Here is an 18,691-nt window from a genome sequence, read left to right as displayed (position 1 = left end):
TCAAATATTTGCCATACAGAAAAAGTACTTAGAAGTTAGAACACATTATTTACTTAACTAAAACCAGGTTAGAATATTTTATTTATTTACTTCATTAACAAAGCCTAAAACAAAACCAAAATGAGCCTTATTCTGGCACGTTCCAGGTATTGGCAAAGCAGCTGGCTGAAAGGAACTTAGTACGGCAATATATGAAAAGTAAAACTCAAGTTAAGGTCAACAGAATTAGCCCAGAATTATCAACAATCAATATTTCCTTTGTCTTCAAGAAACTGTTATGTCATTACTGCCCTCTGCCGGTGGTATCATTTCCCTTTAATTTTCCCACCATGCACTAAACCTTCACAAAATTATTTCTGATCTGCCTCTATATTTAAACCACCCATAGCTAGAAATATCCTAGCCATCTGGAATTTAGCAAGCCTCTTAGGAAATAAATTGTGCTTCAATGTAGAGCTCTGTGTTTTTAAAAGCACACCCTTGCAGGTTATCTGATTCTGACTCTATGTTACTCTGCACCTTTCATTGCCTTTACACTATTTTACAAATCAGTAAATTATAGATAACTGATAGCAATGCAAAATAATTATTGACTGAAGGTACGCAAATTCTGTCAGGTAGAAGTTCAATTGATCTCATTTCCCCATTAAGGGAAAAGCCAGTTTGTTCATTTCCAAATCTATTTTAATATTACTGATCAACAAATGCCTCTGTTTTTTAAATTCTCCTTTGATCTAGTTGTAACATATGCCTGGTTCTCTCATTAATGATGAGTTAAATAAAATCTTTAGCACTTGTCTTATTTCTATATGAGAGTTATGATTTTACATTTAAAAATTATTCTTTAACAGACCAAAGCCAGACTACATTTTTCCCCATAGAGCAATTCAGAAATGAAATATGTACCTGCGAACAATAGGGCTATGCCCAAATGGCAAAAATAATTTCCTTTGGACCAGCCTATATTTACTGAATACCTATCATACACTAGTTATGGTTCCCTGCTGTTAAGAACTCCCAACTTCATGGGGAAGGAATCCTATAAATAGTTAAGACTATTTGCAGCATGATACAGCAAAAGTGCTATGGTTGTGCTTAGAAGGGAGTAATTAATTGGGAAGGGAGGGGAGAGGAAAGGGATGGGGAGGAGGAAGGGCAAAAGTCAGAGGGAGGTGAAAATAAAACAGAAATATCCTCAGTAAAACACTTAAACTCTCACACATTAACAGACAACTGAGTCTCACTTATTTACAAAACAATGCAATGGTATAAGAATGACTCCCATGTATACTGAACTGAATAAAAGGAATGCAAAGGCTGTCAGTAGAATGAGGTTTTTTCTAGACGGTATAGAACAACTAGGAGAAGGGGCAGGTAGCAAAGATTGATGTGAATTTCACCCGTAAGTGTTTTATAAAGCAACTCCTCTTTTGGCCTATATGAAAGCTACTATACAGCCAACTTCAAAATCTGCACAGGATCACAAGGCTAATGTCATTGGGTCTTAAACACAAAAGCTATGAGTTGCAAAAATAAAAACTCACATAGAAAATGTATATTATTTTCTAAGTAGAAAATAAAGTAATACTGGTACCTTTTTGATCCATATAAAACATACTTTAAACAAATTACGAGATAGTCCATATTTTCTAGTGAAGTTCACCTGCAGCCCAGTATACAACCCAAATACTTTTTGTATACTAATTTACTACTTACTAATGAAGCTACTATTTACTCTGAATACCAGTTTACTTTTACTATACAAGCAGTAATAAAATGCAAAAAATTTGACCTTGTGCTATATAAATGAGGGAAACTGGTTACCCTTAAGGCTCAAGGGATTTCTCCCTCTGGCTTCCTTCCAGAATCTGGGACCTTTCAAAGGAAGCAAGCAAAGTAATTTCCTGTTGCTATTGCAACTGTTCCTGACTCCTAACATCATAGCGTCCAGGGTACATTTCAATGTGGAAGGAGAATAACGAAACTAGGTAAAGGATATGCTCCTAGCTTCAGAAATGCATAATCATAGGTTTGCAAATTTTTACCTTGAGAAAAAATTTAAAGTGGATTCCATTAACTGGGATGTTGAGATTAAGGAAGGAAAAGAAATGACTCAGAAAAACCTTACATTTTCAATCACTGGTTAATATAGGGTACTATTGTGAACAGAATAATTAATACTTAAAATCCACATTATGTTTTAAAGTTTACAATGTACTTGAGGATACAGTATTTAATCTTCACAACAATCTTAGTAAGCAGATAAGAGTATCTCCATTTTATAGGTGACAAACCAACACTAGGCCAGGTGCTGTGGCTCACGCCTATAAGCCCAGCACTTTGGGAGGCCAAGGTGGAAAAATCGCTTGAACGTAGGAGTTCAAGACCAACCTGGGCAACATAGTGGGACTCTGTCTCTACAAAAAAAACCACACACACACACACACAAAAATTTAGCCAGGTGTGGCAGCTCATGCCTGTAGTCATAGCTATTCAGGAGACTGAGGGAGGAGGATCTCTTGGGCCCAGGAGGTAGAGGATGCAAGCACCACTGCACTCCTTCCTGGATGACAGAGTGAGATTCTATCTCAAAAAAAAAGTAAAGAAAAAAAGAAACCAATACTCAGAAAGGTTTACTTGCTTAAAGTAACATAATTTATAATGGATGAAGCTGAACCCAAAAAATAAGCCTTTATATCATTCATTAATTCAGCTGTAGTTGTTTATATGCTTACTCCTCATTAGAAGTTGATTCACTGTAGAGACTTTGATGCATCGTTATAGTTCTACGCACAAAAAATAGGCAATAAATACTTGTTAGATGAATAAATGAATGATTATGCTAAAAAAGTAGAGCAATAAAAATAGGAGAATGGCAAAGAAATACTGCAAGGTGGTGCTTTAATAAAGATAAATTTGAAAATCAACTAACACAAAGTAATTTCATGATCTGAAAAAAGAAAAAATATTTTAAACATATACATATGCTTTGTTTTGTATAAACATTTAAATATACACCTGTATTTAAATATCTATAAATTCCTTTAGTTACTATCCTAGCTAGAACTTGACATTTCTAGTACTTGAAAATATTGTTTTTACAATAAGATATTTATTAAACTTTTTGGGGAAAAAAATTAAAATGCATATGGCAAATAGTTTACCACACCTTTCGTCTTGTGTGTGTATGTGTTTGCATCTCTTAACGGGAAAAAATATCAATATATTTTAGGAAATTAGTAGGATAAAAAAATTCTCTGCACTACAAATGCAACATTTTCAAAAGGCAATGTCCTTACAATTATCATAATCCTTTAGAAATTGTTTGCATTATGATTAAAAAGTACTTTGTTCCTATGTTCCCACAACTAGTTCGTATGGTAAAGAAATCAGTAAACTTACTTTTATGCGTAACATCTTTAACATTTGCTCCCCTTTCTGGGCTTGTGATTAAATGTAACATTTTGAAATCCCAAAGTTCTGAGAAAAGTATAAATCCTTGTCTCACAGCTGCTGTTTGACTGTGGAAACACATGCATTTTCTTTTCAAGCATCTACCATCAAAACTCCCAAAGGGCTTGGACTGGAGAACACCTGCATCTCTTCATTTAGTTCCAATAACAGAGCCTAAACTCCAAAATTACAAAAATAGACGCTCTGTTCAGCTGTAGTTACATTTTGCCCCTAATTCCCGTGAACAAAAATGCTAGGAGCATGAAATCATTCAGGCAAGCTCTGTCATCAAGAGGATAAGATTTTTTGCACCAGAAGCCCAGTGGGAACGTGATAGAAAACTGGCAACAATTACAGATAAAGTACATAGTAACGTCCTCAGGGAGGAAAGAGGAAATGTAATAAGATAGATGGGTATAATTTTTACACATTTATGCCCAAATCACAAATGTGAATTGTCTTTAATTGCTACAATATATAAGCATTCTTACTCATATGTTCTGTCAAAAATACTAAACATATAACTTCAAGGCAATTCACTTATTTCTACATTAGGAGCAGAATTTTTTGAAACCAAAAAAGACATTCCCTACAAATTAAAACTTACAATATAAAATACTGTCTCCATTTTTAAAACTCCTAAACAATATATTCTAACCAACAACTCCAAATGGTGAACCAAAAGAGTGTGTCTGTTTGCTGGTACGTTTTAATCAAGACAAAGAACTACCTCCCAATGTAACAGTTAATTTACAGAGATTAGAGTTGTAATTGTGGCTTTCCTTTCCAATAACAATGACCAAAAGTTTCCCATGTGCGATGGGTAAAATTTTAAATTATTTTTAATTTATCACAATTTGGTAAAGTTAAAAAATTTATACTACTTAATTCTGAAACAAATTATACAAGATAATAAAAAGACTGGTTTACATTGGCATTACATTTAAAGATATGTTAAGAGGAACACTTATTTTAAATTATTTTAAAATAACATCATAATCACATAAATCTATTTTTCTTACCTTAGTAAAAAACGTTATTTTTAGTTCCATTATATTAAAAGCAAAAATAGCATGTGCATCTGAATTGCACAAGTGACTACAGCTAAGCAGATACTTTAAAAGGTATCATCTTCATTAATGGTGGACCAAAATCAATTAGGTGAAATTTCATAGAAATAAGTATAAAGCTTTCCAAGTAGGTTCATAAACTAATGTAGACATATAAAATATGTAAAAATGTCTTAAGAGTAGTTCGTGTGAAAAAGATCCATGGTTTCCAAGTAGCATACAAGCTCAAGACAAATAGCAACTGAATAGAAGTTCCCTATACAAATCTGAGAAGTATATATATTGTACTTTGTGGTATGTGGAAGACTGTGTTAAATTTTGGAGTTAACATTTTAAAGAAGATATTTTCAAACATGTAGTGGAAGTAGTCAGTTTGACAATCTGAAGACAAATCATATAGAAAATTACTGAAATAAATTTATGATGTTTTGCCTAGGATATTTAATTGGTGGGGTGGTGGAGGCTTTTGTAAAACATCAACCATGTGCAGGGAAGAAAGAAGGCAGAATCAAGGTAGTGCTGAAATTGACAGTATTAAGAGGGAAATAGTGCCATTATTAACTGAAAGAGTGAATAATGAAGTATGAAATAGGGAATAAAAAATTATACTGAGTTTAGTTTTGAATGTGTTAGGCACCACTAAAATATCCAAAGAAAATATTTAAGAAGCAGCTGAAATTTGCAGTCCAGATCTCAAAAGAAAAAAAAATGGACAGAAAGATATAAACTTATGGTTGGTTGCTGAAAACAGATGTATTGATTAGATCATTCAGATACAAAGACAGGGTCAATAACATAATCTTGGTAACAACCTACATTTAAGGAAAAGAAGAAAGAAACATCTTCGAGGAGGGGAACAAAGCAAGGAAAACCAAGAAACGACATTGTTCTGGTGTCAAGAATTGTTAGGGACCTAAGATCATACACTACCACAGTTTCATGAAGGCTGCAGAAGACAAGGATCCCAAGTCACAGATAAGGACTTTATTACTTATCGCACAGGAAGCAACACCAGTATCAACATATTTGCATCAGTTCCCTTTGCCCACAAGTCTCACAGAGGTGATGGTGTGCACGTTTGTTCAGATGGCTGCCTGTACATGCAGTGAATTACATAACAGGAGATGAACCCTAAGTTAAGGAACCAAATGTTTTATAACAGGAAGCATGCTTTCTCTTTGCTCCAGAATGAGACATGATACTTGTCTTCCAAGGCTGTTCACTATAAGAACATCTTTGAATAGACAGTCCAGAACAAAGGGCAGTCAGTGCCTCCATTCGCAAGAAGTGCAAAAACAAAAAAGACCTATCGATCAGCGGTCCCCAACCCCTGGGCCATGGACCTGTACTAGTCCGTGGCCTGTTAGGAACTGGGCCACACAGCAGGAGGTGAGGAGTGGGCAGGCAAGCAAGAATTATTGCCTGAGCTCTGCCTCCTGTCAGATCAGCAGCAGCATTAGATGCTCATAGGAGCACAAAGCCTGTTGTGAAATGTGCACGCGAGGGATCTAGCTTGCACATTCCTTATGACAATCTAATGCCTGATGATCTGAGTTGGAAGAGTGTTATCTGGAAACCATCCCCCACCACCCAAGTCCATTGAAAAATTGTCTTCCATGAAGCAGGTCCCTGGCGCCAAAACAGTTGAGGACCACTGCTATAGAGACTTGTCTCTGAACATCTAGAAGCCAAAAGAGACTAAGGATTGAATAGAAAGGGTATGATCAACCATAGCAGTAAATGCTGGAGACTAAAGAGGATGAATACCAAATGAAAGGAAGGGGGAAAAAAAGCTAAGAAAGGTAAGATAATATGTGTTGTCAGGTATATTTCAGGCTGATATATTATTTCATGTCATTTATAAGAATAAAATCAGACCAGGAAATGGGAGGTATAGTCCAGTGAATAAATAATCTAATAGTAATTAGAACTGTCTTACAGAGAAAGATATTGGTAGATATTTTCTCTAGTGGTAGATATATGCAGAAGGAAAAGGAAGAGGAGGAAGAAACAGAAATAGAGAAAAGAAAAGGCGGCTAACATGTATCAAGAACTGATTATTTATCTGTCAAATTTATACCCTTGAACATCTGTCATAAATGTTCATTCATTTATTCATTCATTCAACAAATGATTTCTCATGCATTCTTTGTGCATTCATCAATGATAGGCCCTGGAGATAAAATGGTAAGCAACCAGTGATTAATTCTGCCCTCATGGAACTTACTGTCAAGTGGTAAGGACATATATAAATATACACCGTCTTAACAGCTATGAAAGAATGTAAGAGAGGTACTTAATTAAATTGAGTGGCTTGGGAGGGAGTAGGGAAAAGGCAGAGTCACAGAAGGCTTCCTTGGAGAAACAGTAGTTGAGCTGAGATCTTGAGACTAAGCTGGAAATAAACAGGAATAAAAAGGGTAAGGATGGTTGTGAGAATCCTAGACAGAAAAAAACAGTATATGTAAATACATAACCACCACAGAGAACATCAAAAAAGGCCAGCAGAGCCAGAGCAAAGAGAGAGCAGGAGACATGTAAATAGAACTCCTAACACTGGCTTAGAAATTGAAATGATGGGCCTGGTGCGATGGCTTACACCTGTAATCCCAGGACTTTGGAAGGCAGAGGCAGGTGGATCACGAGGTCAGGAGATCGAGACCTTCCTGGCTAACACAGTGAAACCCTGTCTCTACTAAAAATACAAAAAATTAGCCGGGCATGGTAACAGGTGCCTGTAGTCCCAGCTACTTGGGAGGCTGAGGCAGGAGAATGGCATGAACCTGGGAGGCGGAGGTTGCAGTGAGCCAAGATCGCGCCACTGCACTCCAGCCTGGGCGACAGTACGAGACTCCATATCAAAAGAAAAAACAGAAATTGAAATGATGGCCTAAATTCTTTTGATTCTAAGCTGATAGAATTCATGGTCATTTTATATTCCTAAATAGCAGACACTCCAAAATTTATTTACACATTAATACCATGATTAACAAAGACTCAGAACTCTTTAGCAAGCAGAACCTGCTATGAATCATAGGCAAAATATAGCATAAGAAGAGCCAAAGTCTATATTAAAAAGACAAGGGAGTCTGGGCACAGTGGCTCATGCCTGTAATCTCAGCACTTTGGGAGGCCAAGGCGGGTGGATTACGTGAGGCCAGGAGCTCAAGAGCAGCCTGACCAGCATGGTGAAACCCCATCTCTACTAAAAATACAAAAATTAGCCAGGTGTGGTGGTGCGCCTCTGTAAGGCATGAGAATCATTTGAACCCAGGAAGCGGAGGTTGCAGTGAGCTGAGATCGCGCCCACTGCACTCCAGCCTGGGCAACGTTCTGTCTAAAAAATAATAATAATAAAAAATAAGGGAAGAAAATATTTAGAACCTCATTTTTATTTTTATTTATTTTTGAGACAGGGTTGCGTTCTGTCACCCAGGCTACAGTGCAGTACGTGATCTTGGCTCACCGCAACCTCTGCCTCCCAGGCTCAAGTGATGCTTCCACCTCAGCCCTCCCAAAGTGCTGGGATTACAGGGATGAGCCACTGCACCTGGCAGAACCTATTTTTAAATGTTTTAATTATGTCAGTTATAGTCACCAAGTGCTTCTACCTACGAAGGAACCAGAGAAGCATCTATTTCTCTATGTGACCTGTTGTATCTACACAAACCTAAGAAATGTGTCATTAAATGGTTCCCCTGAAAAATAACCATAAATACAGAATGTGTGCTGGCATACTGTATTCTAATAAGAGCCTTCAGCTCCTTTGCTGTTAATCAGAGTTAGTCAAGTGCAGAATGCAATCAAGGAAGGAAGTGGGAAAAGTGTAAAGGGAATTGCTGAGACTTCAAAGACAAAGAAATGCTGTAAGATCATGACAGTGTGGCTCTTTTGACAGTGCTTAATATAAAGTAAAAAAGGAGATCCGTTACGTTAGGAACTTTTAAGACTGAAGGATACAGTGTTTAGTGAGGTGGATTCTAAGGTTAAAAGAGAAAATGATAAACAGCCCAACACCCAACATGGTGGGAAAATGTTGTATAGTCAGAAGTTCCAAGTTCTAGTTCAAAGACTGACTTGCTAGGCAATTGGACAAGTCATTGAACTTCTAGGCATCTATTTCCTCCTCTGCAAGACACAAATAATATTTTCTCTGCCTAAAACAGTTTTGATTTGTAAGCAAATAAAACAATTTACACAAATGTGACATTTTAATTGTAAAGTACTGTTTTTATAATGAGTTTTACTAATACCATTAATATTTCTCTCTGTCATAATTCCAAATCCCCATTAATAAAGCTGTCCATTCCCTCACATTCTCAAATCACAGTCAAAAGGCTGCCTAAGTAATAAGCTCCTCTCAAAACTCACTTCCTAATTGACTTTTACATAACATCTGCAACATTTGCTGGTCCCGTTTAACCACCCATCCCCCTCAATTTGAGAGTATATGCACAAGGGCAGCTGTCTTCCACACATCATGCCATGACCCAAAAAAAGCCAGTTAGTATGATCATCATTCAAATTCTATAAGACCATGGGAAAAGTTCATTAACAACCTCACCGGGACATCTATCTGTTTTTGAAAACACAAGCAGAGACCACTCATGATTCCCTTTAACTGTTCACCTAAAAGATTTAACCACCTAACATCTTTTTCTTCCCTTAAGCCTCCAGAAAGATTCCTGTCTCTATTCCATTAGATACTTCAACTTCAAAAAGCAAAGAAAAGTAAATGTAATCATCAGTTACTTGCTTATTCATTCAGTAAGTATTTATTGTTAGCTTATGTGCCAGGTATTGGTCTAGATGCTGGGAATACAGTAGTGACCAAAAAGAGACAAAACGTCCTGCCCAAATGAAGCATAAAATTCTAATAGCAGGGGAAACAATCAACAATATAAATCAGTAACATATATAGTATGGTAGATTCTGATAAGTACTAAGGAAAACTAAAGGAGTGTAGAAAAATAAGTAAGAAGTGTCAATATGTGTGTAGGAGACAGAGAGAGAAATTTAGATACAGTGGTCAGGAAAGTAGTTGCTGAAAGTATAATATTTTTGTAAAGTCTTGAAGGACTGTTAAGGAATTTTGATTTTTTCATTTAAGATTTACTTATGACTTGTCTATAACATCAATCATACTCACATATATACATATACACCCAAATTAAATCTTGTTACAAGAACATAAGATTAATTCAAATTATTTTAAAACTGGCATAAAAATAGTACTTATGAGCTCTCTAAACCATATCATAAATACCTAAGCCATGAATGTGGGTGGCAGTTGTAAGGTGGATGAAAAATTTAAATTTAAAAATACCATAAATAAACTATGTGAATGTAGTTTTAAGTTAAAATATATTACATTTTAGGTTCAAAACATACCCAAAGGAATATTTTCAAAGCATTAAATACATGATCACATTAAAATTTTACACACAAATCCATAAACATACTACTATCCATAACACTAATGTTGCAGATTAGGTGAATTTCCTTAACAGCAAGAAAAAATTAAAACTTTATAAATATTATAGGTGTCACAGATAATTTTTCTTATACCACTTTACTTTTAGAGCTATATAAAAAGTTAAAAACAAAAATAAAATTTTGTGACCCTAGAAATGCATTTAAATTATAAAAGATAATATATTGTTGAAGAACAGATTATTTAAATATGCTCAACTTATTAATTTATTTTCATTGTATATATGGTAAAACAAATATTAGGAGTTCCTGTCCAACTCAAGAACAAGTGGCAAGATTCTAGAAAGATTAATCTCTTCTTAGGTATCAAAATTGTAACTGAATGGTCTGGTCATTTTAGTATCATCTTAAGTTTATTATTTGAAAACAAAAATTACTATATGAGTAATTCTATAAAGAAGTTTACTAAACAATATATTTAAGGAACATGATTAAATAGGCATTAACAAAGTCATGATATTTATCCACCAATTCCTTCTTCCTATAACCATGTTAGACAAACCACATAGGCCAAATCTGGCCCACTTCCTGCTTTTATAAATAAAGCTTTATTGAAACACAGTCACGTCCATTCATTTAAGTCTTGTCTGTAGCTATTTTTGTGCTAAAACAGCAGAAACAGTTGAGACAGAGACTGTATGGGCCATAAACCCTAAAATATTAGCTGTCAGGCCCTTTAAGAAAGTATTTACCAATCCCTGTCTTAAAAGATTGGTAAAATCTTTTCTCTATAGGGACAACCCTACTTTGGATCTGGGAGCCATCCTCTGATCATTCATTCTTTATGGTTCTGTACCCATTCTTACCAGGCTGAAATCTTATTTTTGAGGTGTGCTGTCCTTAGAAGCATGCTGACAGACAGCATCCTTAGACTCACCTTTCAAATACTAATTTCCAGTTTTCAATGTGGATACCACTCAACTGCAAATATTATCATAATATACTCATCTTTCAAATGTTTTGTGTCCCTGTATATATTCATTTGTGCACTGCTTTATTCAATATTCACCTCTACATAGTCTCTGCTCAGTTAGTTGCAGATCTTTTCATAGTTTCTACTTGAACATACTAGTGCTGAACATACTTTCTATAAGCTACAGTACTTGTTGAATAATGTTAATGAAGCTCTACTCTAAAGCAGCTATTTGAAACTACTCACTGGCCAGTTACTTCTAGAGAGAAAATGTGGACCACGTATCTTTTAAAACAAATGTCTATATTACTATCACATTGCTAGCTTCATTGACTGAACACCCTGACTTTGCTAACCACATACTGGCTAAGTGAATTCATGGCTGATAGCGATCTCTACCTATCATACATTTTTCTTTTCTCAGTCTTCATTGATCCTTCTGATACCTTCTCTCAACATGAGAGGTATAGCTCTGCTATTACAATGTTGAATAAAATGAAATTGATTCTATTCAAAGTGCTACCAGAAAAAAATAAAACTCTAAGAAATGAGATAATGACCTCTGAGATTTTCTTCTCAGTTCTACCATCAAATCTTTTCATTCCTAAAAAATTACAGAAGGTAAAAACACCAATTTACACATGACAAACTTGGGTTACAAAGTGCTACTATCTCAAGAAAATATGCATTATAATGATATGCTATATTTTAAAACTCAGTTGTTCCTTATATATACGAATCTGAAGTTAACCACTATACACACAGCTAAATTCTCTCATATAAATAAAATCATTATTATTTATAAACACATTTCAATTAACAAAAGTGATACAAAAATTCTTCATTTGAATTTTGAAAAAGCACAACTGCAGAGTAAGCCAATTGACAAAAATAGCTAAAAAAAAAAAAAAAAATACCAATTTTAAAAGCCTTTCTGGAAAAAAAAAAAGCAAAACAAGGGAATAATGATAGGTTTGTACTTACCGGAATTGTGGCAGTAGTCAATATATTGTGGAACTTGGATTGTGAAGGCCATCAAATCTGGAGCTAAGAGAGACTCTGGCTTTCTACTCTCATTGAGCCACTTGGTGCTATGAAGGTCTTTAGTGTCAGAAGGACCCTGAAGCAAGGGAATCAACTTCTCTTTTCCACTATCAACTGAAAAGAAATATTTATAAAACAATAATAAAAATAAAACATGAGTCACTTGAGAATGTTTGATTTTAAAATATACTAACACCATAATATAACATTTCAACTTTATTTGATAATATTAGCTATACATTTAATTATACTGAGTCTCATAAAATGTAAAGCATTTTTAACTCTTAAGTTTTCATATTTGCTAATGAATGCAGAACATGTCCAGAAAAGTTTATAAAAGGAAACAACTAAACACACTGTCTTCTAAAAATTAAATGAAATCTGGACCTTTATAAACTTACCTTAAATTTAGTTTGCACTGAAAAAAATCACAAATGGTTTTTAAAATATATTATGAAATAAAATATTGGTAGGAAGGTAAAGTAATTTACAACCAAAATTTAAAAACAACTGGGTCTCCTATTTAATTATATTACAATAACAACTTTTTAATTTAATTTTAAGTGTCATATTATATACATATATATACACCTCCTATTCCCCCAAAAAGTATAATAAACATTCCTTTAATTTTTCTCCCTCATAACCATTCATAAAACTAAGTATATTTCCCTAAATGAAAATTTGTTAAAGTCAAGAAGTACCATCCTGGCACAATTAGAAAAATTTCTAAGTAAAAATTTAAAACGTCTGATTCATAGGAACAATGAGTAAATTCTTGTTTCAGTAACGCTCCTTGTAAAACGCAAGGCCAATTCTCCTATACAGGCAATAAAGTTTTACACGGTCCAGCTGCACATACCTGGGGCTTTGGCACAAATTTTTATTGATCCCATGGTCCCAGAGGCACATTTGACCAATGATGTGCTGCAGTACTTCAATTCAACATTCTGGATTGAGCCCTCAAGAGTTGGCAGGGGATTCTTAGATTTCACACCTAATAAAAGAAAACTGCAAATGTACTAGCCGATTGAATTTAAATAATTTTTATACTCCTTCACCAAGGCATTTAAACTTAATTATACTTTAACTGTCTACCTCAGATGTTCTTACAGTATTTGTGTTAGGTTTCATAGTTTAGTGTTTCAGAGGTGAAAGGATGCAAATTTAAAATAAATGGGCTGAACTCTCATAACTATACTTATGCATTCAATTCTTGATTAGTCAAGCTCAAGAAATAAAAGTAAATGCACAAATACTTTTTAAGAAAAACAAGAAATAGTTTTAAAAATCATATTTGGTTTTAGAAAACAGAATAAGATTTTTCTTTTTGAAACAAATTTAACTTATAAAGTCAAGTTTAATTTAGGTGAAGACTTTCTTTTTTATTTTGTATTTTTTTTTGAGACAGAGTCTCACTCTGTCACCCAGGCTGGAGTGCAGTGGTGCAATCTCAGCTCACTGCAAGCTCTGCCTCCCAGGTTCAAGCAATTCTCCTTCCTCAGCCTCCCTAGTAGTTGGGATTACGGGCGCATTCCACCAGCCTGGCTAATTTTTGTATTTTTAGTAGAGACGCGGTTTCAGCATGTTGGCCAGGCTGGTCTTGAACTCCTGACCTCAGGTGATCCACCCAACTCAGCCTTCCAAAGTGCTAGGATTACAGGCGTGCACCACCAGGCCCGGCCTAGGCGGAGACATTTAAACATAAAACTACCCAAGCAAGGCTGGGCGCGGTGACTCACGCCTGTAATCCCAGCACTTTGGCAGGCCTAGGCAAGCGGATCACGAGGTCAAGAGATCGAGACCATCCTGGTCAACATGGTGAAACCCCATCTCTACTAAAAAAAAAAAAAGTACAAAAATTAGCTGGGCGTGGTGGCATGCGCCTGTGGTCCGAGCTGCTCGGGAGGCTGAGGCAGGAGAATCACCTGAACCCGGGAGGCAGAGGTTGCAGTGAGCAGAGGTCGCGCCACTGCACTCCAGCCTAGCGACAGAGAGAGACTCCGTCTCAAAAAAAAAAAAAAAAAAAAAAAACTACCTGAGTAAACAAATTCTCTGAAATATTTTGGTCAGGTGAAATGAGGAAACAGAAACAAAATACAGGTTGAGGATCCCTTATCCAAAATACTTGGGAGCAGAAGTGTCCTGAATTTTGGATTTTGCTGAATTTTGGAATATTTGTATTATATACTTAACAGTAGAGCATCCCCACTCTGAAAATCAAAAATCAAAAGTGCTCCAATGAACATTTCCTTTGAGAGTCATATTGGCTCTGAAAAAGTTTCAGATTTTAGAACATTTCAGATTTTGAATTTTCAGAGTAGGGGGTCACTCAACCTGTAACTCAAATAGTTCCTGTGTTAAAATACAATAGCTTATAAATAAAATTCACATGCTCTGTATAGATAAAAAGGAAGCAAATAAATTTTTATAAATTAACCAAAAAGTAGATATTAACATCTTTATTATGTACTACTTGCTAAAGGATATAAAAGCACGAAAGGTAATAATTCCCATAAATAAATGGTTGGAAAACTTAATCAAAAGGGAGAACCTCACTTTGATCCTTAAGGGTAGGTGAGAATTATACAGGCAAAGAAACCTTAAGAATATTATACTGACAGTATGGACAACCACCACTAAAATGGTGATGATAGTGATGATGATGATGATAATGACAATTAACTCTAATCAATTAACATTTACTGAGGACTTAAGTATGTGTTATGTACATTATCTCATTCAGTCCTTACAACAGGCCTATATTATAGATATTATTATTATCTTCACTTTACAGATTGAGGATGCAATAGATTAGGGAAGGTAACTAATTTTTGCCCAGAGGACAACAGTTGCTATGTGAAAGATCTAGGGTGTTTAACACAATCCGATCCCATCACAGAAGACTTTATCACTCATTTTGCTAATTATTCATGAAAACCCACCAACGTAATTTTGCTTCTTTTTCCCTTTCCACACTTTGGTTAAATAATTCCATCCTTTATTTTTGAAGCTTCTTTAACTATGTATGAATAATTAAGAAGATCATACACTTTCTATGATAGTTGTATTAAACATTATTCTAAAATCCCTGACTTTAAACTCTAGGGTATTCAAGAAGACTCATAATCTCTCAAAGAAATTATGATTCTGTCGTCCTGAGCTATGGCCCAGAATTCTGCATTTAACAAGCACATTAAATGATTTGCAAATGGTTAGAGAATGTTATCCTGAGAAATACCTTGTCCCAAATCAACCCTTATGATATTGTTTAGCTTTGTGTCCCCACCCAAACCCCATGTTGAATTATAATCCCAAGGTTTTAAGGGAAGAACCAGGTGGGAAGTAACTGGATTATGGGAGCAGTTTCCCTCATGCTGTTCTCATGATAGTGAGGGAGTTCTCACAAGATCTAACGGTTTTTAAAGCATGGCACTTCCTCATTCGTTGGCAATTCTCTCTCCTGCCACCATGTGAAGAAGGTACTTGCTTCCCCTTCGCATTCTGCCATAATTGTAAGTTTCCTGAGCCCTCCCTAGCCATGTGGAACTGTGAGTCAATTAAATGTCTTTCCTTTTTAAATTACCCAGTCTCAGGCAGTTCTTTACAGCAGTATGTGAACGGACTAATACTCGGAGCTATCAATTTGCTAATTTGTATTTTGTCTTTATATAATTGTGTACTGATTGGTTGCTATTTTCCAATATTTGCCACCTGAATTGTGTCCATTTGAAGTGGTATCCATTATCCTCTGAGAAGGAGTTCTAAACCTATGGTCTAGAGCACACTTTAAAGAGTTCATTACACCTATGAAATGGTATCTAAAATGCTGTATATTTATGCATTTTAAAGCATTTTTTAACAGATTCTCAAAATTCATGTCTCAGGAAATTTTAATATCTCAGAAAATTAAATGATGCCAAAAATGCTAATACAATCATCATCATCGTAGTAGTAGTAGTAGTAGTAGTAGTAGTAGTAGTAGTAGTAGTAGTGGTAGCAGCAGCAGCAGCAATAAAAGCAGCAGCAGTAGTATCAATAATAGTAATCATAGCACTTAACATGCACTGAGCACTTACTGAGTGCCATGCATGATGCCTAGTTTATTTCATTTATTCGGCACACACAAAATAATCCTTAGAGCTATTACTATTTTCATTCTATATATATATTTTTAAAAGGATTGGAGAAATAAGGATTTTGCAAAGGCCCAAGTCAGAAAGTGGCAAAGCCTGGATCTCATTTTTCTTTATAACAAAGGATGCTGAGCTACTCTATTTAACATCTACTGTGGTTGCAGGGAGCTATAATCAACAGATAACTTACCCTGTTCCAATCACTATGTTAGATGATGAGAGAGAAACAGAACTTAATAATAGCCTTCCCTCCCCTGGCTCTCAAGCCTTAAGGGTCAAACTCTCATTCAATACCAATTTTTTCAAAAGAAATACAGGAAACCTATATAGTAGTCAGCAAACAAGAGCTACTAAAAGATTCTCTAAAGAGTCATTGACGGTGTTCAGAACCAAAAATCTGAATTAGTTTCCGGTATATACAAGAGCAAAAGAATATGGATAGACCAAATGAGTTTCTTTAGAATTATTTTATAACACGGCTTCTTTTACAGTTTCCAAAACTTAATACTCTACCTTGAATCATAAATAATAAGTATTTCTTAATATCTCATACATGTTATATATAAGACTCTTATCATAAGTTATCTGAAACATCTTCTGATAACAATCTTGGCCAGGCGCGGTGGCTCATGCCTGTAATCCCAACACTTTGGGAGGCCAAGGCAGGAGGATCACTTGAGGTCAGGAGTTCAAGACCAGCCTGGCCAATGTGGAGAAACCACATCTATACTAAAAGTATAAAAATTAGCCAAGCATGGTGGCAAGCACCTGTAATTCCAGCTAATCAGGAGGCTGAGGCACAAAAATTGCCTGAGCCTGGGAGGTAGAGGTTGCAGTGAGCCGAGATCACACCACTGCACTCCAGTCTGGGCAACAAGCAAGACTCTGTCTCAAAAAAAAAAAAAAAAAAATCTTATATCTTATATACCTATATAAAGCACTTTGATTTAGACAACTACAATCAAGAATAGAGTTTGACACTTTTAACTTTACATTTCTCAAGTATTTTTAAATTTGGTTTAACAACTAAAAGAACATAATGTCATAATTTCTCCTTAAGAAAAGTTTTTTATAAAGTAATTTGTTTTTAGTGCTAAAAGCTCAGATTTTTATAAGGAAGGGATTTTTTATATAAAAGTTATATTCATCTCTTGATAGACATTGATATCAAATAGAGAAAAGTAGCTAGTAAAAATAATCGTAGTTTCTTTCCACTCTACCATCAAACTGAAATTATAAAATGCCCCAAATGTGAGCAATAGAAAGGCAGAAAGGAGTATAGTCTTGACATTATACAACTCAGGGCACCACTCACAGGAATACTTCTCTCAGAAACTGTGAAAAGAAATTTACTATTAGGGAAGCAATGTGGTGAAACAAAAAGAGCAAATAAGCTAAAATGTGGCTTCAGATATAGGCAGCATTCTTTACCTTGTAATACAGTGGCTTAAGGCTAGTCACTATTTATTATTGTTACTTAAGGAGGCCAAAATAACTGTAGTTATTGTTCCAGGTGCTTAACTCTGAGAACTTGGCTAAACTTTATACAGAACTTAATTTAGAAAGAGAGTACAATGCTTTTGTAGGATGTAAAGAAAGCTGACATGAGTCAAAAGGACAATCACAAAGATAGTGAAAATACCCACATTTGAAAAAATGCTTTACAAAGTATTCACCTATTCCTTTACTCAAATCCTGTTGTCATAGTCCACTAGAGGAAGGAAAGAGGTATCCCTAAGGTACTGCAATTGACATATAAGTTATACTGCACAGTCAATACAATAATCTAAAAATAATTACCAATTTTTATAATAAAATTAAATATAGAATAATGCACTGTTATTTTCCTCCTCTGTATTAGTCCATCCTCATGCTGCTATAAAGAAATACTCGAGACTGGGTAATTTATAAAGGAAAGAGGTTTAATTGACTCACAGTTCCATGTGGCTGGGAAGGCTCGGGAAACTTACAATCATGATGGAAGGGAAGCAAACACGTTCTTCTTCACAAGGTGGCAGGAGAGAGAAGTGCCAAGCAAAGGGGGAAAAGCCCCTTATAATACCATCAGATCTCCTAAGAACTCACTCACTATCACAAGAACAGCATGAGGGTAACCACCTCCATGATCCAACTACCTCCCACTGGGTCCCTCCCACAACACATGAGGATTATGGGAACTACAATTCAAGATGAGATTTGGGTGGAGACACAGCCAAACCATATCCTTCTACCCTGGCCCCTCCCAAATCCCATGTCCTCATGCTTCAAAACACTCATGCCCTTCCAAAACTCCCCCAAAGTCTTAACTCATTTCAGCATTAACTCAAAACTCCAAGTCCAAAGTCTCATCTGAGACAAAGCAAGTTCCTCCTGCCTATGAGCCTGTAACTTCCTAGATACAATGGGGGTACAGACACTGGGTAAATACATCCATTCCAAATGGGAGAAATTGGCCAAAACAAAGGAGTTACAGCCCATGGAAGTCTAAAATCCAATAGGGCAGTCATTAAATCTTAAAGTTCCAAAATGATCTCCTTTTACTCCATGTCTCACATCCAGATCACACTGTTGCAAGAGATGGG

General features: G+C 35.5%; 1 protein-coding gene across 5 annotated transcripts in view; it reads right to left on the bottom strand.

The window, feature by feature from the left end:
- The window catches only part of VPS13B (vacuolar protein sorting 13 homolog B), an 868,795-nt gene that overhangs the window by 596,366 nt on the left and 253,738 nt on the right, over positions 1–18,691 (bottom strand). For all 5 annotated transcript variants that reach the window (XM_055116771.2, XM_063606452.1, XM_057303059.2 and 2 more), the window contains exons 18-19: positions 12,836–12,970; positions 11,914–12,087 (exon numbers count right to left, since the gene is read on the bottom strand). In XM_055116771.2, coding sequence (XP_054972746.2) covers positions 11,914–12,087; positions 12,836–12,970 — 309 coding nt within the window. The remainder of the gene's footprint in view (positions 1–11,913; positions 12,088–12,835; positions 12,971–18,691) is intronic.

Source organism: Pan paniscus, chromosome 7 (genome assembly GCF_029289425.2).
Source record: "Pan paniscus chromosome 7, NHGRI_mPanPan1-v2.0_pri, whole genome shotgun sequence".
Lineage (NCBI taxonomy): Eukaryota > Metazoa > Chordata > Mammalia > Primates > Hominidae > Pan > Pan paniscus.
Note: the sequence above shows the minus strand (reverse complement) of the source record. Positions and strands in the feature narration are given on the sequence as shown.